Raw genomic sequence first — 13,614 nt, forward strand, 5'->3', positions numbered from 1 at the left:
ACTAGTACAAAGCACCAAAACATATAGATTACCTCATATTTAGGTTTACCAGCTTCTTGTTTGAATTTTCCTGCAGTGTTCTGAGCTCAAATGTTGCCATAGTTAGACCAGTGAAAGAATCATTTCCCAGCAGTTATGAAACTTATCATAAAATGTTTTAGCATCATGTGGAGTGTCCAGAACAGGCAACACAAAACCACAGAAAGTATGTGAGCTTGTAAGTTTGCGTAGGCGTTTTCAGCTTGGCAAAACCCTCAAGAATTTCGTTTCACAAGAAGTATGCTGAGGCCTTAACGTTATCGCCAGAGGACGCCTTCGGCCAACAAAGCTGGACAGTCCTCCCAAGAGGTCTATGGATAATTCAACAAACAGTACCGTTACAATAGAAATTTGTTGTGGTCCTGTGGGGGTCCTATCCATTGAAGAACAGGGTAAAAAGGGGCTTGTATGTAGAGAAAAAGAGGGACAAGAGTCTGTAATATTGGATATACAAAGTGCACCTAAATGGCAAGTAGAGCCGATAAAATGGACCATTAGTGTAGATACAAGGGGGTGTACATGTTGAAGTGGCTAGTCGGGGTATCTAATTATGTATTTATTTTATTCTTTCTTATTCTTTTAGCTGAGGGACATGCCCAAAAATTCCAGGGAAAATAGCAAAAAAGGAATCTCATCTCATCAAGGATCCTTGAGGCTGCAGTTCTACGAAGAGCCTTCGTGCTCTCCAGACCGATGAAAGTTTCCAAGCTGACTTGTATTATAAGGGGGAAAAAGTAAACATAAGTACAAGTACAGTCAGATCTCATCTGCTCACAGGCGGTTTTGTGGAAAGTGTAAATGGAAACTGGACAAGTTTATCCAGATACAACCCAGACAATAAATGTTAATGCAAGATGTAAACAGGCTCTGTGATCCAGACGCAGCAGTTTAAGATTAGGCTGCAAAAAACTGAAGTATATTATATGTTAGATATAATCACAGTATCAGCCACTGAAATGTGATGGCCTACTTCCAGGCCTTGGGGCAGATTCAGCATAGCACATCAGTTAGCATCAAACTGTGACTGTGTTTTTGGCCTATTTCTGGATCTGATTAAGTCACAAGAGAGAAACCTACATAGATAAGCGTGCACATAATCACATCTTTCTGTAACTCTTTCAATTCAAGATTTTTATACAGCGCTATTTACAGTGGCCATTGTCACAAATCAGCTTTACAGAAAATCAGGTCGAAGCTCCAGATGAGCCGTTTAAGGGCACCAGTGGCAAGGGAAACTCCCTGAGAACAAGAAGAAGAAACCTTAAGAGAAACCAAGACTTCAAAGGGGAACTAGTCCTGGTTGACACTAGATAGCAAAACAATAACACAACAAGAGTGATATGTATAAGAATAAATGCTAATAATAATAAACAACAAGAATAAACTTATACAGGCTTATTGTCGAATGTCACCGGTAAATGCCACGTTTCCACATCACTGATCTTATCACAATGTACAGTGGTAATTGGAGTATGTTAGGGGTGTCATGATGTGCACATTAATATTGATTTTTCATAGTTACAGAGGTTTAGTGTATGAATGATAAGCAAGGAATGATAGATCAAACAGTGGCATTACGCGAGTAATAAATCCCATGCTAATACCGTAACTATGCTAACTCACCCAAATACATCAGTTACTGTAAAGAGGAGAAAATACAAGTCAGCGGCTACTTCTCCACACAGGATTTGAGCAGCCACCAAGTGCCAATCCTCGCTCCATAGGGATGCTTATAGCTTCCGATTTGCACCTCTACTCAGTTGTAGAGTACTGGATTCCACAGTTTGAGAGTTAAGAGCTTAGAGAGACAGACTTGGAGCAGAATTTGTTGTCAGACTTGGAAAAAGCGTGAGGACGTGCGAAGGAGTGTGATATGTTTGAAAAAAAGACTGCAGGGTGAAGTTATTTTAAATAATGCACTGATGCAAGTAAAGACAGCTAAAGCAACTTTGTTGGTGTCACAATTCTTACAACATTCGGATACCCAGCAGGTGCTTTGCCTCGTATAAGTGTTAACAAGCGTTTCATTAACCTAGTTTTTTGTCACCACTCTGCTATTTTGGCAGTGTGCATTCTTAGTGCAGCATTACCGAAGTACACACGCAGCTTTACGCAGAAAGGTCAATTTATTCATAAAGGTAACACGGCGAGTGTGACAGACTGTGTGGAAATTTTTTTGTTGTTTTTTTTTTTTTTTTTTTTTGGTGCTGTACAGTCTTGATAAATGATGAAAGCGTCAAAGCAGCTTGCACCCACCAAGTCTGCTGCGCAAGTCTCACACCCAAAGCCTGAGGTTAAGTGTATAATTTTCTTGAAGGAACCTCTTGTGATCTTGACACTGCTGAAGTCAAAGTCTCAGACTGGCTGCCTTTAATCTTGGTTTATGTGAGATTAACTGAGAGAGGGAAAATGTGTAAGAAAGCCGAGAAAGTGAGAGATATTTGTCAGATGCTCCTCCTTCCAGTCCCAGGCTGAGTGAGTTTGAGTTGCTGGTCTTAATGCAGTGTCACTGCATCAGAACCACGTCGCTGAGGTCTTTATCACCTCACCATTAGAATGAAGCTTGGGGCAGAGCTTTTTAAAGAACATTTTTAAGGCCAACTCTCCCACAGCAGTGTGTCTCAGACCTCCTTGTACTTCTGTGTCCCTTTTTGTAAGCCCATATGCTGCATTGCCTCTTTGTGAGCTACTTCTATCTTGTACCTGCACTCATTACTAGTTAGCAGTAGCACACACCTATTATATAGGTGTGCTTTATAGGTTTACTGTTATAGACTGTAGCCCATCTGTTGCTGCACAGTTTATTGGCCCGAGTCTACACTATTCATCTGGGGAAATGGACCATCATAGCTTCACTTTAACACTGACTGAGGCTGTTAGCTTGTAGTCTGCTGTTGCAGCTGGTCTGTCTGTTTATTAAGGGAAGAAAAAAAAGTGCAATAAATTTGATTTGATTTGATTTGATGCATTTACCCCTGTGATTTTGAAAGTCAGCCCTTTTCTTCAAATGACATGCAAGAAATAGGTGAAAGACCTTAAAATGGTTTAGAAAATGAGAAAAAATATTTGGCTATGAGTTTGAGTGTTGAATTACTAGGGAAGAAGAAACTGATCACATCCTCAGTCACTAAATATGAACTTGGCTATTCGTTCAGTAAACATGCTAAACTGCCTATGAAAATACATAGCTATAGAAAGATTTGAAAAGATTTAATCAAAATAATACATAAAAAAGTACAACGATTATTTAAATCACATAATATAAAATAAAGGCCAACAGAAAATTGAAATGTAGATAAAGATGTACAAGCATGCAGTTTACGGTGGGGGCTGTTCCAGAAATTTGGGCCGGCAACTCTAAATACCATTACAACAAGAACGATTGATGGAGTGAATATCCACAAGAATATGGGTACCAGAAGAATGAAGGGTACAAGTTTATCAAGATATGCACGAAGTAAATGTAGATAGGTTTTTGTCAAGGGTATTTGTACCTTTCATAACCTTTAAAACAGAACAAGCGAATAAAAAGCCTGGAGACAAGATGGGGTGTTTGGAGTAAATACAACTTAAAAAAAAATAACCTTGTAATGGAAAATGACACAGTTATGTTTCCTAACTAAAGGTACTGAAAACCTACCCTTAAGAGTACCATCATTTTCTGAGTGTGTACACTGAGACATGTAAACATAGGCCTAATGTGACCACCAGCACCAGCAAGTATTTGAAGCCTGTAAAATGCTATATGAGCCTGCCCTAAACATATTAAGTAATATGACATAATTACATTAATTCAAAGAGAATGAGAAGGGGATGGTGGGAGTTTTACATGGAGGACCATTTTTATCATGTTTTCTTAATGAAAAGATGACATTGCATTGCACCTCATTTCAAAATGAGCCCTGGGTGGTAAAACTGGCAACTCAATGCATGTGTAATGTTCTGGCTCTCTCTTATAAGGGTAAACATGACTGAGGACCTACAACTTCAGCTCTCCCCTGCAAGTAGACGTAGGTTGCTTTGCATTTGTTCACTCACTTTTTTAGGTCATGTGTAAGTGCTTTCACTTTGGCCTGCACAGCTCAGCTCAGATGGATCAATAATTTGCAAATCCCGGGAAAGTCAATTACTTCTGCCGAACGGCTATATTTGGATGAAGAGAGAACATAGGAGTCATTATAGAGATAATGTATTAGCCTTCTCCAGCGAGCAGGCCCGATGGGTAATTTGTTTGCTCTTCCACAGCGCAGGACTTTGTCCGTTTGGGCTGAGATTGTAAATAATCTAAAAAATGGGCCTTTCTGCATGTTGGACATTCAACAACCAACTAGGCAAAGTGAATGTGGCATGGGGAAACATGATGACTGGAGGCTCTGTGTGTGGTGGTTTGGGAACAGTTAAACAGCCAGTGATTTATAAAAGTTGACTTTTATTTCTTTGGTTGCCAAGTATTTGCCTTGTGAAAGACTGACATCAATATGGTGTAAATGTCGAAGAGCCTCCATTGAGTAAACTTAGCTAAGCTAGCGTGTGCTTGTAGCCTCTTAGGAGGATTTAAAAACTTTGGACCCAAAGTTCACCTGCCAGTTGCTAAAACTGTGTACCACTTCTTACAGTGGTGAAATGTTGTTTCGAGTCTGCCAACATCATCAACAGATGAGTAGTAATCTCACCATGGTACACTCACTGCAGTCTCAAACACGGCCCTAATTTGACAGGGGGATCAGGTGTAGTGCGGTGGTTTTTCCCTCTCGCCATGACGAATCAATGCGCACGGGTGGGCACTAGCCTGCTCCGTGAGGCCTGGACTGTCACCTCAATTACAGTTCTTTATTTGAAGGAATTAAATGTACCTGGAACCGACAGCCTACCGTAATGGTGCAGGCCAGCGTGCATGCGTGGTTTTCACCGGAGGAGAGAGTTTTTTGGCATGGCTCACATCCTAATTCGCTACCAGAATGGCGGTAATCAGCCCACAAAGCTCAATGTGTTCTGAAGTAGCAAGTGGCCTCATTTGTTGGATTACATCAGTGCTAGCTCCAGGGAGTCAAAAATGTGACAGCGGTCATTGCGGTCAATGTTTTCATACTGCCAGAAAGCAACATTTAAGTTTTTGTACAACACCAAAAATAGACCTAATGTTTCACAATCCCATACATAAAAAGAGCCCATGTTGTGCACACTTTGTTTTTGTGTGTTACGTAGCAAAGAGGTTCAAGCTGTGGAGCATCTCAGCTGTAAGTCACTCACATTTATGCTTTAATGGAGGACAAATTTGAAATATCATCAGGCGAATCACTGCAATAGAGATGTAAATTTTGAACCAATTAAATGTTAACTGACAAATAAAAATTTGGAATAGTCAGATTTGTTTGAATATCACTGTTTGAATAGGCAGATTTGTTTTTAAAGTTGAAGAACAGTTTGGAGTTGCAATAATTGATGATGCACTAAGCAATTGGTTTCGCTAGAAAGGCCTACTAATGTTTGCTGTCTGATATGATGCTACAAGCAGTGCGACAGACAACTATTTAGTCATATACACTTCCAATACATGCGTCATATGCTTCGTACGCAGTTGCATGCAAAAGTTTGAACAACCCCAGTGTTTATATTACGTATTATCATTTAGAAAGTCAACAAAATAAGTGAACATGACTTCTAGAGAAAACTTAAATATGGCATCTTTTACAGCAGAATTTTTCTATATTTAATCTATTGGGCAAAAAAATCTGAAATGTTTTGTGTTATATGTCTGAGTAGATTAAATTCAGTAAATAAATTAATTGTGCATCAAATTGTGCAAAAGTATGTTCTCTGTTGAGGATGTGTACTGACTACACCTAACTACCCTAGGCCTGAAAATGTTCTGTCAGTCTATTAGCTGATCTACACAGTGCCAACATAAGGTTTCCAAGTAAAGTTAAATAATAGTTCTTCTGTGGAGAAAGAACTTTTTGCACTTTTGTTCAAAGATAGCCTTATGCTTACTTCCTTCTCAGACAGAGAAGCATGAAACTGTTATGCCAGAGGCAACTTAAACTGGATTCCTAAAGATGGCTTTCCCCAAGTACACCAAAATGTTTGAGTGAACATAAAGAACTTACAGTCAAACTCGAATGCATGCACAGAACTGTCTGGTTCCAAATGCAAAGTATCAAAGGTAAAACTGAATGTGTCCAAGTGAGGTTCCTCTCTTCTTACGAATGCAAACTTTTCCCAAAAAGCAGTTAGTTATCCCAGTATCCAGTAGCAACCATCACAATAAAGTATTGTAAATTGGAGTTTTTGGCTTATGAAACCTCATCTGCTAGATAAAGAGTCAGGCCCAATATCTCAACACCCAGAAACAAGATAAACCATGTTGCAGTGTCTTCAGGTGAAGGCAATTGTTCTGCACAGTCTATGGGATAAGAGCGCATGGTGAGTGATTTCTGAAAGTGTGATCTTTCCCCTTCTAAGTCAATTTCTTTGAGCGTCGCTCTTAGTGTGATTTCAAGAAATAAAAATACAATCCCAATTCCAATGAAGTTGGGACGTTGTGTAAAACATAAATAAAAACAGAATAAGCTGATTTGCAAATCCTTTTCAACCTATATTCAATTAAATACACTACAAAGACAAGATATTTAATGTTCACACGGATAAACTTTATTGTTTTTTGCAAATATTCACTCATTTTTAATTTGATGCCTGCAACACGTTCCAAAGAAGTTGGGACAGGGGCATGTTTACTACTGTGTTACATCACCTTTCCTTTTAACAACACTCAATAAGCGTTTGGGAACTGAGGACACTAATTGTTGAAGCTTTGTAGGTGGAATTCTGTCCTATTCTTGCTTGATGTACAACTTTAGTTGCTCAACAGTCCGGGGTCTCCGTTGTCGTATTTTGCACTTCATAATGCGCCACACATTTTCAGTGGGAGATACGTCTGGACTGCAGACAGGCCAGTCTAGTACCCGCACTCTTTAACTACAAAGCCACGCTGTTGTAACACATGCAGAATGTGGCTTGGCATTGTCTTGCTGAAATAAGCAGGGACGTCCCTGAAAAAGACGTTGCTTGCATGGCAGAATATGTTGCTCCAAAACCTGTATGTACCTTTCAGCATTAATGGTGCCTTCACAGATGTGCAAGTTACCCATGCCATGGGCACTAACACACCCCCATACCATCAGAGATGCTGGCTTTGAAACTTTGCGCTGATAACAATCCAGACAGTCCTTTTCCTCTTTGGCCAGGAGGACTCAACGTCCATGATTTTCAAGAACAGTTTGAAATGTGGGCTCGTCAGACCACAGGACACTTTTCCACTTTGCGTCAGTCCATCTCAAATGAACTCGGGCCCAGAGAAGTCGGCAGCGTTTCTGGGTGTTGTTGATATATGGCTTTCACTTTGCATGGCAGAGTTTTAACTTGCACTTGTAGATGGAGCGACGAACTGTGGTGTTCACTGACAGTGGTTTTCTGAAGTGTTCCTGAGCCCATGTGGTAATATCCGTTACAGAATGATGTCGGTTTTTAATGCAGTGCCGCCTGAGGGATCCGAAGGTCACGGGCATTCAATGTTGGTTTCCTGCCTTGCCGCTTACTTGCAGAGATTTCTCCAGATTCTCTGAATCTTTTGATGATATTATGGACTGTAGATGATGAAATCCCTAAATTCCTTGCAATTGCACGTTGAGAAATGTTGTTCTTAAACCGTTGGACTATTTGCTCACGCAGTTGTTCACAAAGTGGTGAAACTCGCCCCATCCTTGCTTGTGAACGACTGAGCCTTTCAGGGATGCTCCCTTTATACCCAGTCATGACACTCACCTGTTTTTCAATTAACCTGTTCACCTGTGGAATGTTCCAAACAGGTGTTTTTGAGCATTCCTGAACTTTCCCAGTCTTTTCTTGCCCCTGTCCCAACTTCTTTGGAACATGTTGCAGACATGAAATTCAAAATGAATGAATATTTGCAAAAAAACAATAAAGTTCATCAGTTTCAACATTAAATATCTTGTATTTGTAGTGTTTTCAATTGAATATAGGTTGAAAAGGATTTGCAAATCATTGTATTCTGTTTTTACTTATGTTTTACACAACATCCCAACTTCATTGAAATTGGGGTTGTAGTAGGAAAATATTTTGATAAATGAATTTGCAGTTAGTGTTCTCATAAACTAAGGTATACTAGCTGAAGAAAAGCATAGAAGTAAACATTCTGTAACGCAAGTTTTTTTTTCTCCAGAAAGGTTAGTCATTTAGGAGATAACCATGTAATCCGATATATAGCGTTAGGAGTTTTGGTCTTGACTCTTACTGACATGGCCTAGCAACGGCATTGAACCCTAGTCTGCCACATGGAGGGCAACAGTGTTGCTCAGTTAGCACTATGCAAACTGCTTGCCTAAATCAGTGTTTTCCAACACAGTACTCAGGACTCCCAAAATGGTCTACACCAGTGGTACTGAATCCTGGTCCTAGAGGTCTACCACTCACTGAATTCATATTCACAACACCTAGCTGTTGAGATGCCCCTTTAAGCCATTCATCAGGTGTATTAGATCTGAATTGGAGCTAGTCTCTGAATGGTGGTAGATCCCCAGGACCTGGACTGAGCACCCCTGGTCCGCACTTTTGCTCAATCCCAATTTACATAACAATTCCTGTTTTGATGACTTTGTCATTGTTCTATTTCAAAGCTAAATAACCATCAAGAATTGGAACATCAAGTTGGCATCTCATTAAATGATCGATTAATTACAGTTCGGGTTAAGGTGGAAATTGTATAAATTTGATTTCACATAACTATCACCTAACAAAAGATCTGTTTATAGGGACACCACCGTTTTGCATGCAACATCCAGAAAGGCCTCAGCCTTCATTAAGCACACCATTTCATGGACAGTAGCTGGTATTTTTTGTTTTTAAAAATTGTCTACTTATGATATGTTTAACTAAAATGACTCAAAGAATGAGAATTTGTTATTTATTTATTTGTAACCATTCAGTGGGTCATGTTAATAGAAGTGGCTCAAATTACACCTAATCTGGGGTAAGTTGTGCAAAATACTTTTTTCCCAGACTGCATATCTACTATTTTATCTGGTCTTGATTTCCAAAGAGACACAACACAATAAGGCATACATTGTCATCAGCAACAAAAATAATGCCTTTGTAGTCCAATAAAACATTGCAAACTGCCCAGCTCTTCTTAACCGGCTTTCCTGTATAATATGCACTTGGCCCCAGTAGGTGTCAGCTAAGCTGTGATTTTGCTGTGTAGTCCTTGAAAATGCTATATACATTAAATGAGCAGGCTGTTGTTCATTTCCATTAGCTTGTACCACTAGCAGTAGGATCAGGGCTAAATTACGTGTATCATACTGTTTAAGTAATTTATGGCAAAGTGTAGGATCAATAGAGCTTCAAAACATTAATTACCAGTAAAGGGAGAAGTAATAGCTCTGGCACTTATGCCTGTGTGGCCCCAGTTAGACCTCTGTCAGATCTTGGGAATTATTATATATCAAGCCATCATGGGTATTTCTGCTGTAAATACCCAGACCATTACTGACCCAGGGTCAACCACACATGCAGTATTTATAGCACCCTTTTTCCAGTCGTTTATACCAGTTGGGCCAGGGGGCCTCTAAAGGAGAATGATTTTAGCTTGTTTGGATTTGAGAAGTAAAAGCCAATTGCAAAGCGAGTGAAATCCTAACAGATGAAGGTATGGTTTGTGATATTCCAGCTGATTTTCACATTTGGGTCATATGATTTGAAAAACTTTTTCTGTACAATGTCTCAAGGACTTTTGACTATGTTTGGTAAATAGTGATCTCTGTTTTGATCTCTTTTCAGAGGTTGTTCAGCTTAGTCTCCCAGAAGATGAGAGGGTGAGCGTTGCCACAGTGACCGTGGGCCTGAGTACAGTGCTGTCCTGCACTATCCAGGGAACACTGAGGCCACCAATCATCTGGAAAAGGAATGGCATTGTCCTTAACTTTCTGGACCTGGAAGACATTAACGTGAGTCGCTTACATTCTGGGTGTTCTTATCAAACCAACTCAAGCAGTCATCGCTACTTAGACTTTTCAGAAATTGCTGCAACTGGTAGGTCATGAGTATGAAGAGTTTGAGGAGGCAAGAGTTGTTGGATTGTGTCCCTTTTCAAGGTCAGGTTGTTATTCAGACATCCATGTTCCCTTGTGAAATGTGCAATCTAAAGATGCCTTGCTGTTTGAGGTTCTAATGAAAGGAACAACTCAAGGTGAAACATCAAATCAGCATCCAACAAATTCAGCTTTGCTAAAAGCATTTGCCGAAATACGCATTTTAGAATAGTGTAATTGGACGGCTGCTAAATATCTGATAATCTGCCAGAGCGCTGTTGGAGTCCAGTGGCATTGATTTTTCAGCAATTAATCAATGTAAGATGTGAAAGAAAACTCTCGTACCAAAACAAATTATAAATGCTAAAATTCATTAACAGGAAGCATGCATCATATTCTGTAAGAGGCTTTCATTCTTTTTGGCCAATTAATCCTCTTGTTAGCATTACAATATGGTTTGTATCGTTTGCTATAATTGCAAATAACATAATGGTTTTGGTCTCAGAAGCTGGGCCAGAAGCCACACCGATTTCAAAGACCGCAAACCACATTTGGAGTATAAAAATAAAGAGATTTGAAAAGGCTACAAATGCTTTAGGGAAGTGGTTGCTGGTTCAGTGAAGCATTCTGTTTAGTTCACCTGCATGCCTGACAGCATGGGGCTGTGTTTATCCACTGGCTGATTAGAATTTTATAATTATGTTGTTAATGAAGTGCTCGTTATGTGTTACTGCAGTGACAATGGTGCACAGGTCAACAAGTATATGAGCAAGAGCCCCTGCACTTAAACAGCCAAAGTGTTGTAACAAGTTGTTGTAGTAATTGTTACAGAATTATCAGAGCCTGAGCTCTTAGGCTACGTTCACACTGCAGGTCAAAGTGGCCTAAATCCAGCCCTTTTCTTCATGTGATGCAGACGCTTTTGTGTGGTGTTGTAAACACCAAAAAAACTACACAGAATCACAGATAGTTTCAGCTCAATTTGGAGCTCTTTCAAATGATATGTGCTTGATATATGGGATTGCATAGGAGTCAAGCCATTTGGTTTATCCATACAAAATAAATTTTTTCCACAGTTCTGGAGGTATAAGCCTGGGATATGTAAAATCTTGTCTAATACAGTTTTGCCTGTACACTGTGGACAGTTAACATAAATAATTCTGTCACGTCCAGATTTGATTTTCTCTTTTTTAAGTGATGTGCTCAGAGTGTGAGTGGTGGCATACTGATTAATGTAAAACTTTGCTGTTGCACACATGCCATACACAAAGAAAACAAATCAGATATTAAAACAGATTCATGAGAAATGAGCCAAACTATCAGAGCTCACCAGAATTTAAAAGAGTTTGAGAGGACAATATTTTTATTTGGGTAGAAGCAGTTCTATGTATATTCAGTGTGGTCAAGTCTGAGAGCTCATGGAAAATCTGGGGTTAATTTAATCTGATAATTTAAATAAGAACAGAACGTTTCAGTATTTTGAAAAATTGCAAACGAAAAAAGTCACGTTGAGTAAAATAAAAGATTCACATTCTGTATTGAAGTCACCGTTTCAATTCAAGTTCATGACATTGACTATAATCAAGCCTTTGTACAGAAATGTCAGATTTTTGTAGTCTTATCCCCTCCACTCAACCCTCTGGTGGAATGGACGTACTCATCAGAGGCTTTTGACATTTTAGAGATCAGAGTCTGTGCCAGCTTGAGTGCACACGATCATTAAAGCAAAAAGGAGGACAAGCACTAAGAAATTGTGAAATTCGAGCATATTGTGACACAATTTATCACAATAACATTAAAGTACTGTCATGTTGTCCGGCCCTACTGGCGCTCATGCACTCATCAGAGATTCTTCATAGTATCCTTGTACTCTAGTGTGATACCAATACTGCTTCTAAGTGCCAGTATCAGTGCAACCATAAACAATACATGCAGATTATGCTGCAAGAGGCTGTTGCTCTATCAGCTCATCACAGAACACAACCTGATTCTTTGCCCTTGAATTTTTGTGTGTGTTTTTAAATATTAATAAATAATTTAGCTGTCTAATTTTCAAATAAATAAAACTAAAAGCTTGTATTCTGTATGAAGAAATGCTTAAGAAAATCATAACTAAATAAATTGCTGCTGTTGCTGATGATTGTAAGGTTGAAATGTACTATACAGGTATCATTGAATTATATACAGTTTGGAAGCTGTATAGTACAGCTGTCTCTAGATTTTGACACCTGTGGGCAGGGTTACCTCTGTAAGAACAGTCAGTTTAGAATTCATGCAACTTTTTTACATCAGTTTTATATCAGTCTTTATAATTTTGCAGGCAGAGCAGAACGTTTATGGGAACGTCATCAAAATGTCTGTTAATATCATTATGCTTCATGTTTTTGGTTGTTTTGGAGGACAAGTGACACAGGTGCAGGCAGTGTAAACAAAGGTCATCTAATGAGAGGAACCAAAATAACAGCTATTTAAATTCATGTTAACTTCAAGGATGTTTTGAGTCACAGGAGTCACAAATCAAGTGTCTTAATCCTGTAGACGTTGTTGTTTTGGCACAGAGTTTGCATGTCTTTGCTAGAAATCTGCATCGTGACAGGCAAACAAAGAAACTAATCTTTATATCTCTGCTTCATCAGCTTAAAAATTTCAGATTGGTGCCAGATATAAACCACATTAAAAAGGTAATGTAAACAAGCAAAGACAAATTCTAATCTTGCCACGTTTTTCTGTGCATAGTGGGAATGTAGCCATGGTCTGACTAGACCTCATATATTAAACATTTGTGGTTCATAAATGTATGTTCTGTGTTTATCAGTTAAAAGGCTTAACACACATCTGAGCACTCAATAACATGTCATTGATCTTATGATCATAACTCTACACTAGGGCTAAATAATACTGACAGAAGATTGACATTGTGATATTTTAGATTTTTGAGATAAATACTACTATACATGAAAACAGAGGAAATTTACTCAGATAAACTATTTCCAAATGAAGCTAACTTTCACAATAACAAAGGAAAGTGTGTATTTACAGGGAAAACACTTTAGTGAACCCTTGATGCAGTGTGGTAATGTTTGACCAAAATTAGGGTAATTTTATGGCATAAATAATGTCAGGTAAGTGCACTCAATAACTATGTACAATAACTATGCATGTGTTATTGTGCTAAATAGCCAGATGACTCCCCCCATTCAATGTAACACTTGATTTATTAAATAACCTTTTTTCCATTTACAAAGTTAAAGAATAGTGAAAAGTTTCGTTTACACTTTTTTCCAGATACTGATGCAGTCGATCAGCCCAAACATGTTTGTTATCCTAATTTTGCTTCTTCAGTTTTCCCTGGAGCTACGGCTCTAAGATAGCTAACAAACATTAGAAGCCAGTAGTCACCCAGTTCTTTTTTTTTTTTTTTGTAAATTCATTCCTGAAACTTCTCTAAACCTTTCCTACTTGAACCGCA

The 13,614-nt window shown here is 38.8% G+C and overlaps 1 protein-coding gene across 1 annotated transcript in view; it reads left to right on the forward strand.

Moving 5' to 3' along the window:
* The window catches only part of fstl4 (follistatin-like 4), a 251,958-nt gene that overhangs the window by 193,388 nt on the left and 44,956 nt on the right, over positions 1 to 13,614 (forward strand). The window contains exon 7 of the mRNA XM_017705294.2: positions 9,895 to 10,061. Coding sequence (XP_017560783.1) covers positions 9,895 to 10,061 — 167 coding nt within the window. The remainder of the gene's footprint in view (positions 1 to 9,894; positions 10,062 to 13,614) is intronic.

The sequence above is a fragment of the Pygocentrus nattereri genome, chromosome 16, assembly GCF_015220715.1.
Source record: "Pygocentrus nattereri isolate fPygNat1 chromosome 16, fPygNat1.pri, whole genome shotgun sequence".
Taxonomy (NCBI): Eukaryota; Metazoa; Chordata; class Actinopteri; order Characiformes; family Serrasalmidae; genus Pygocentrus; species Pygocentrus nattereri.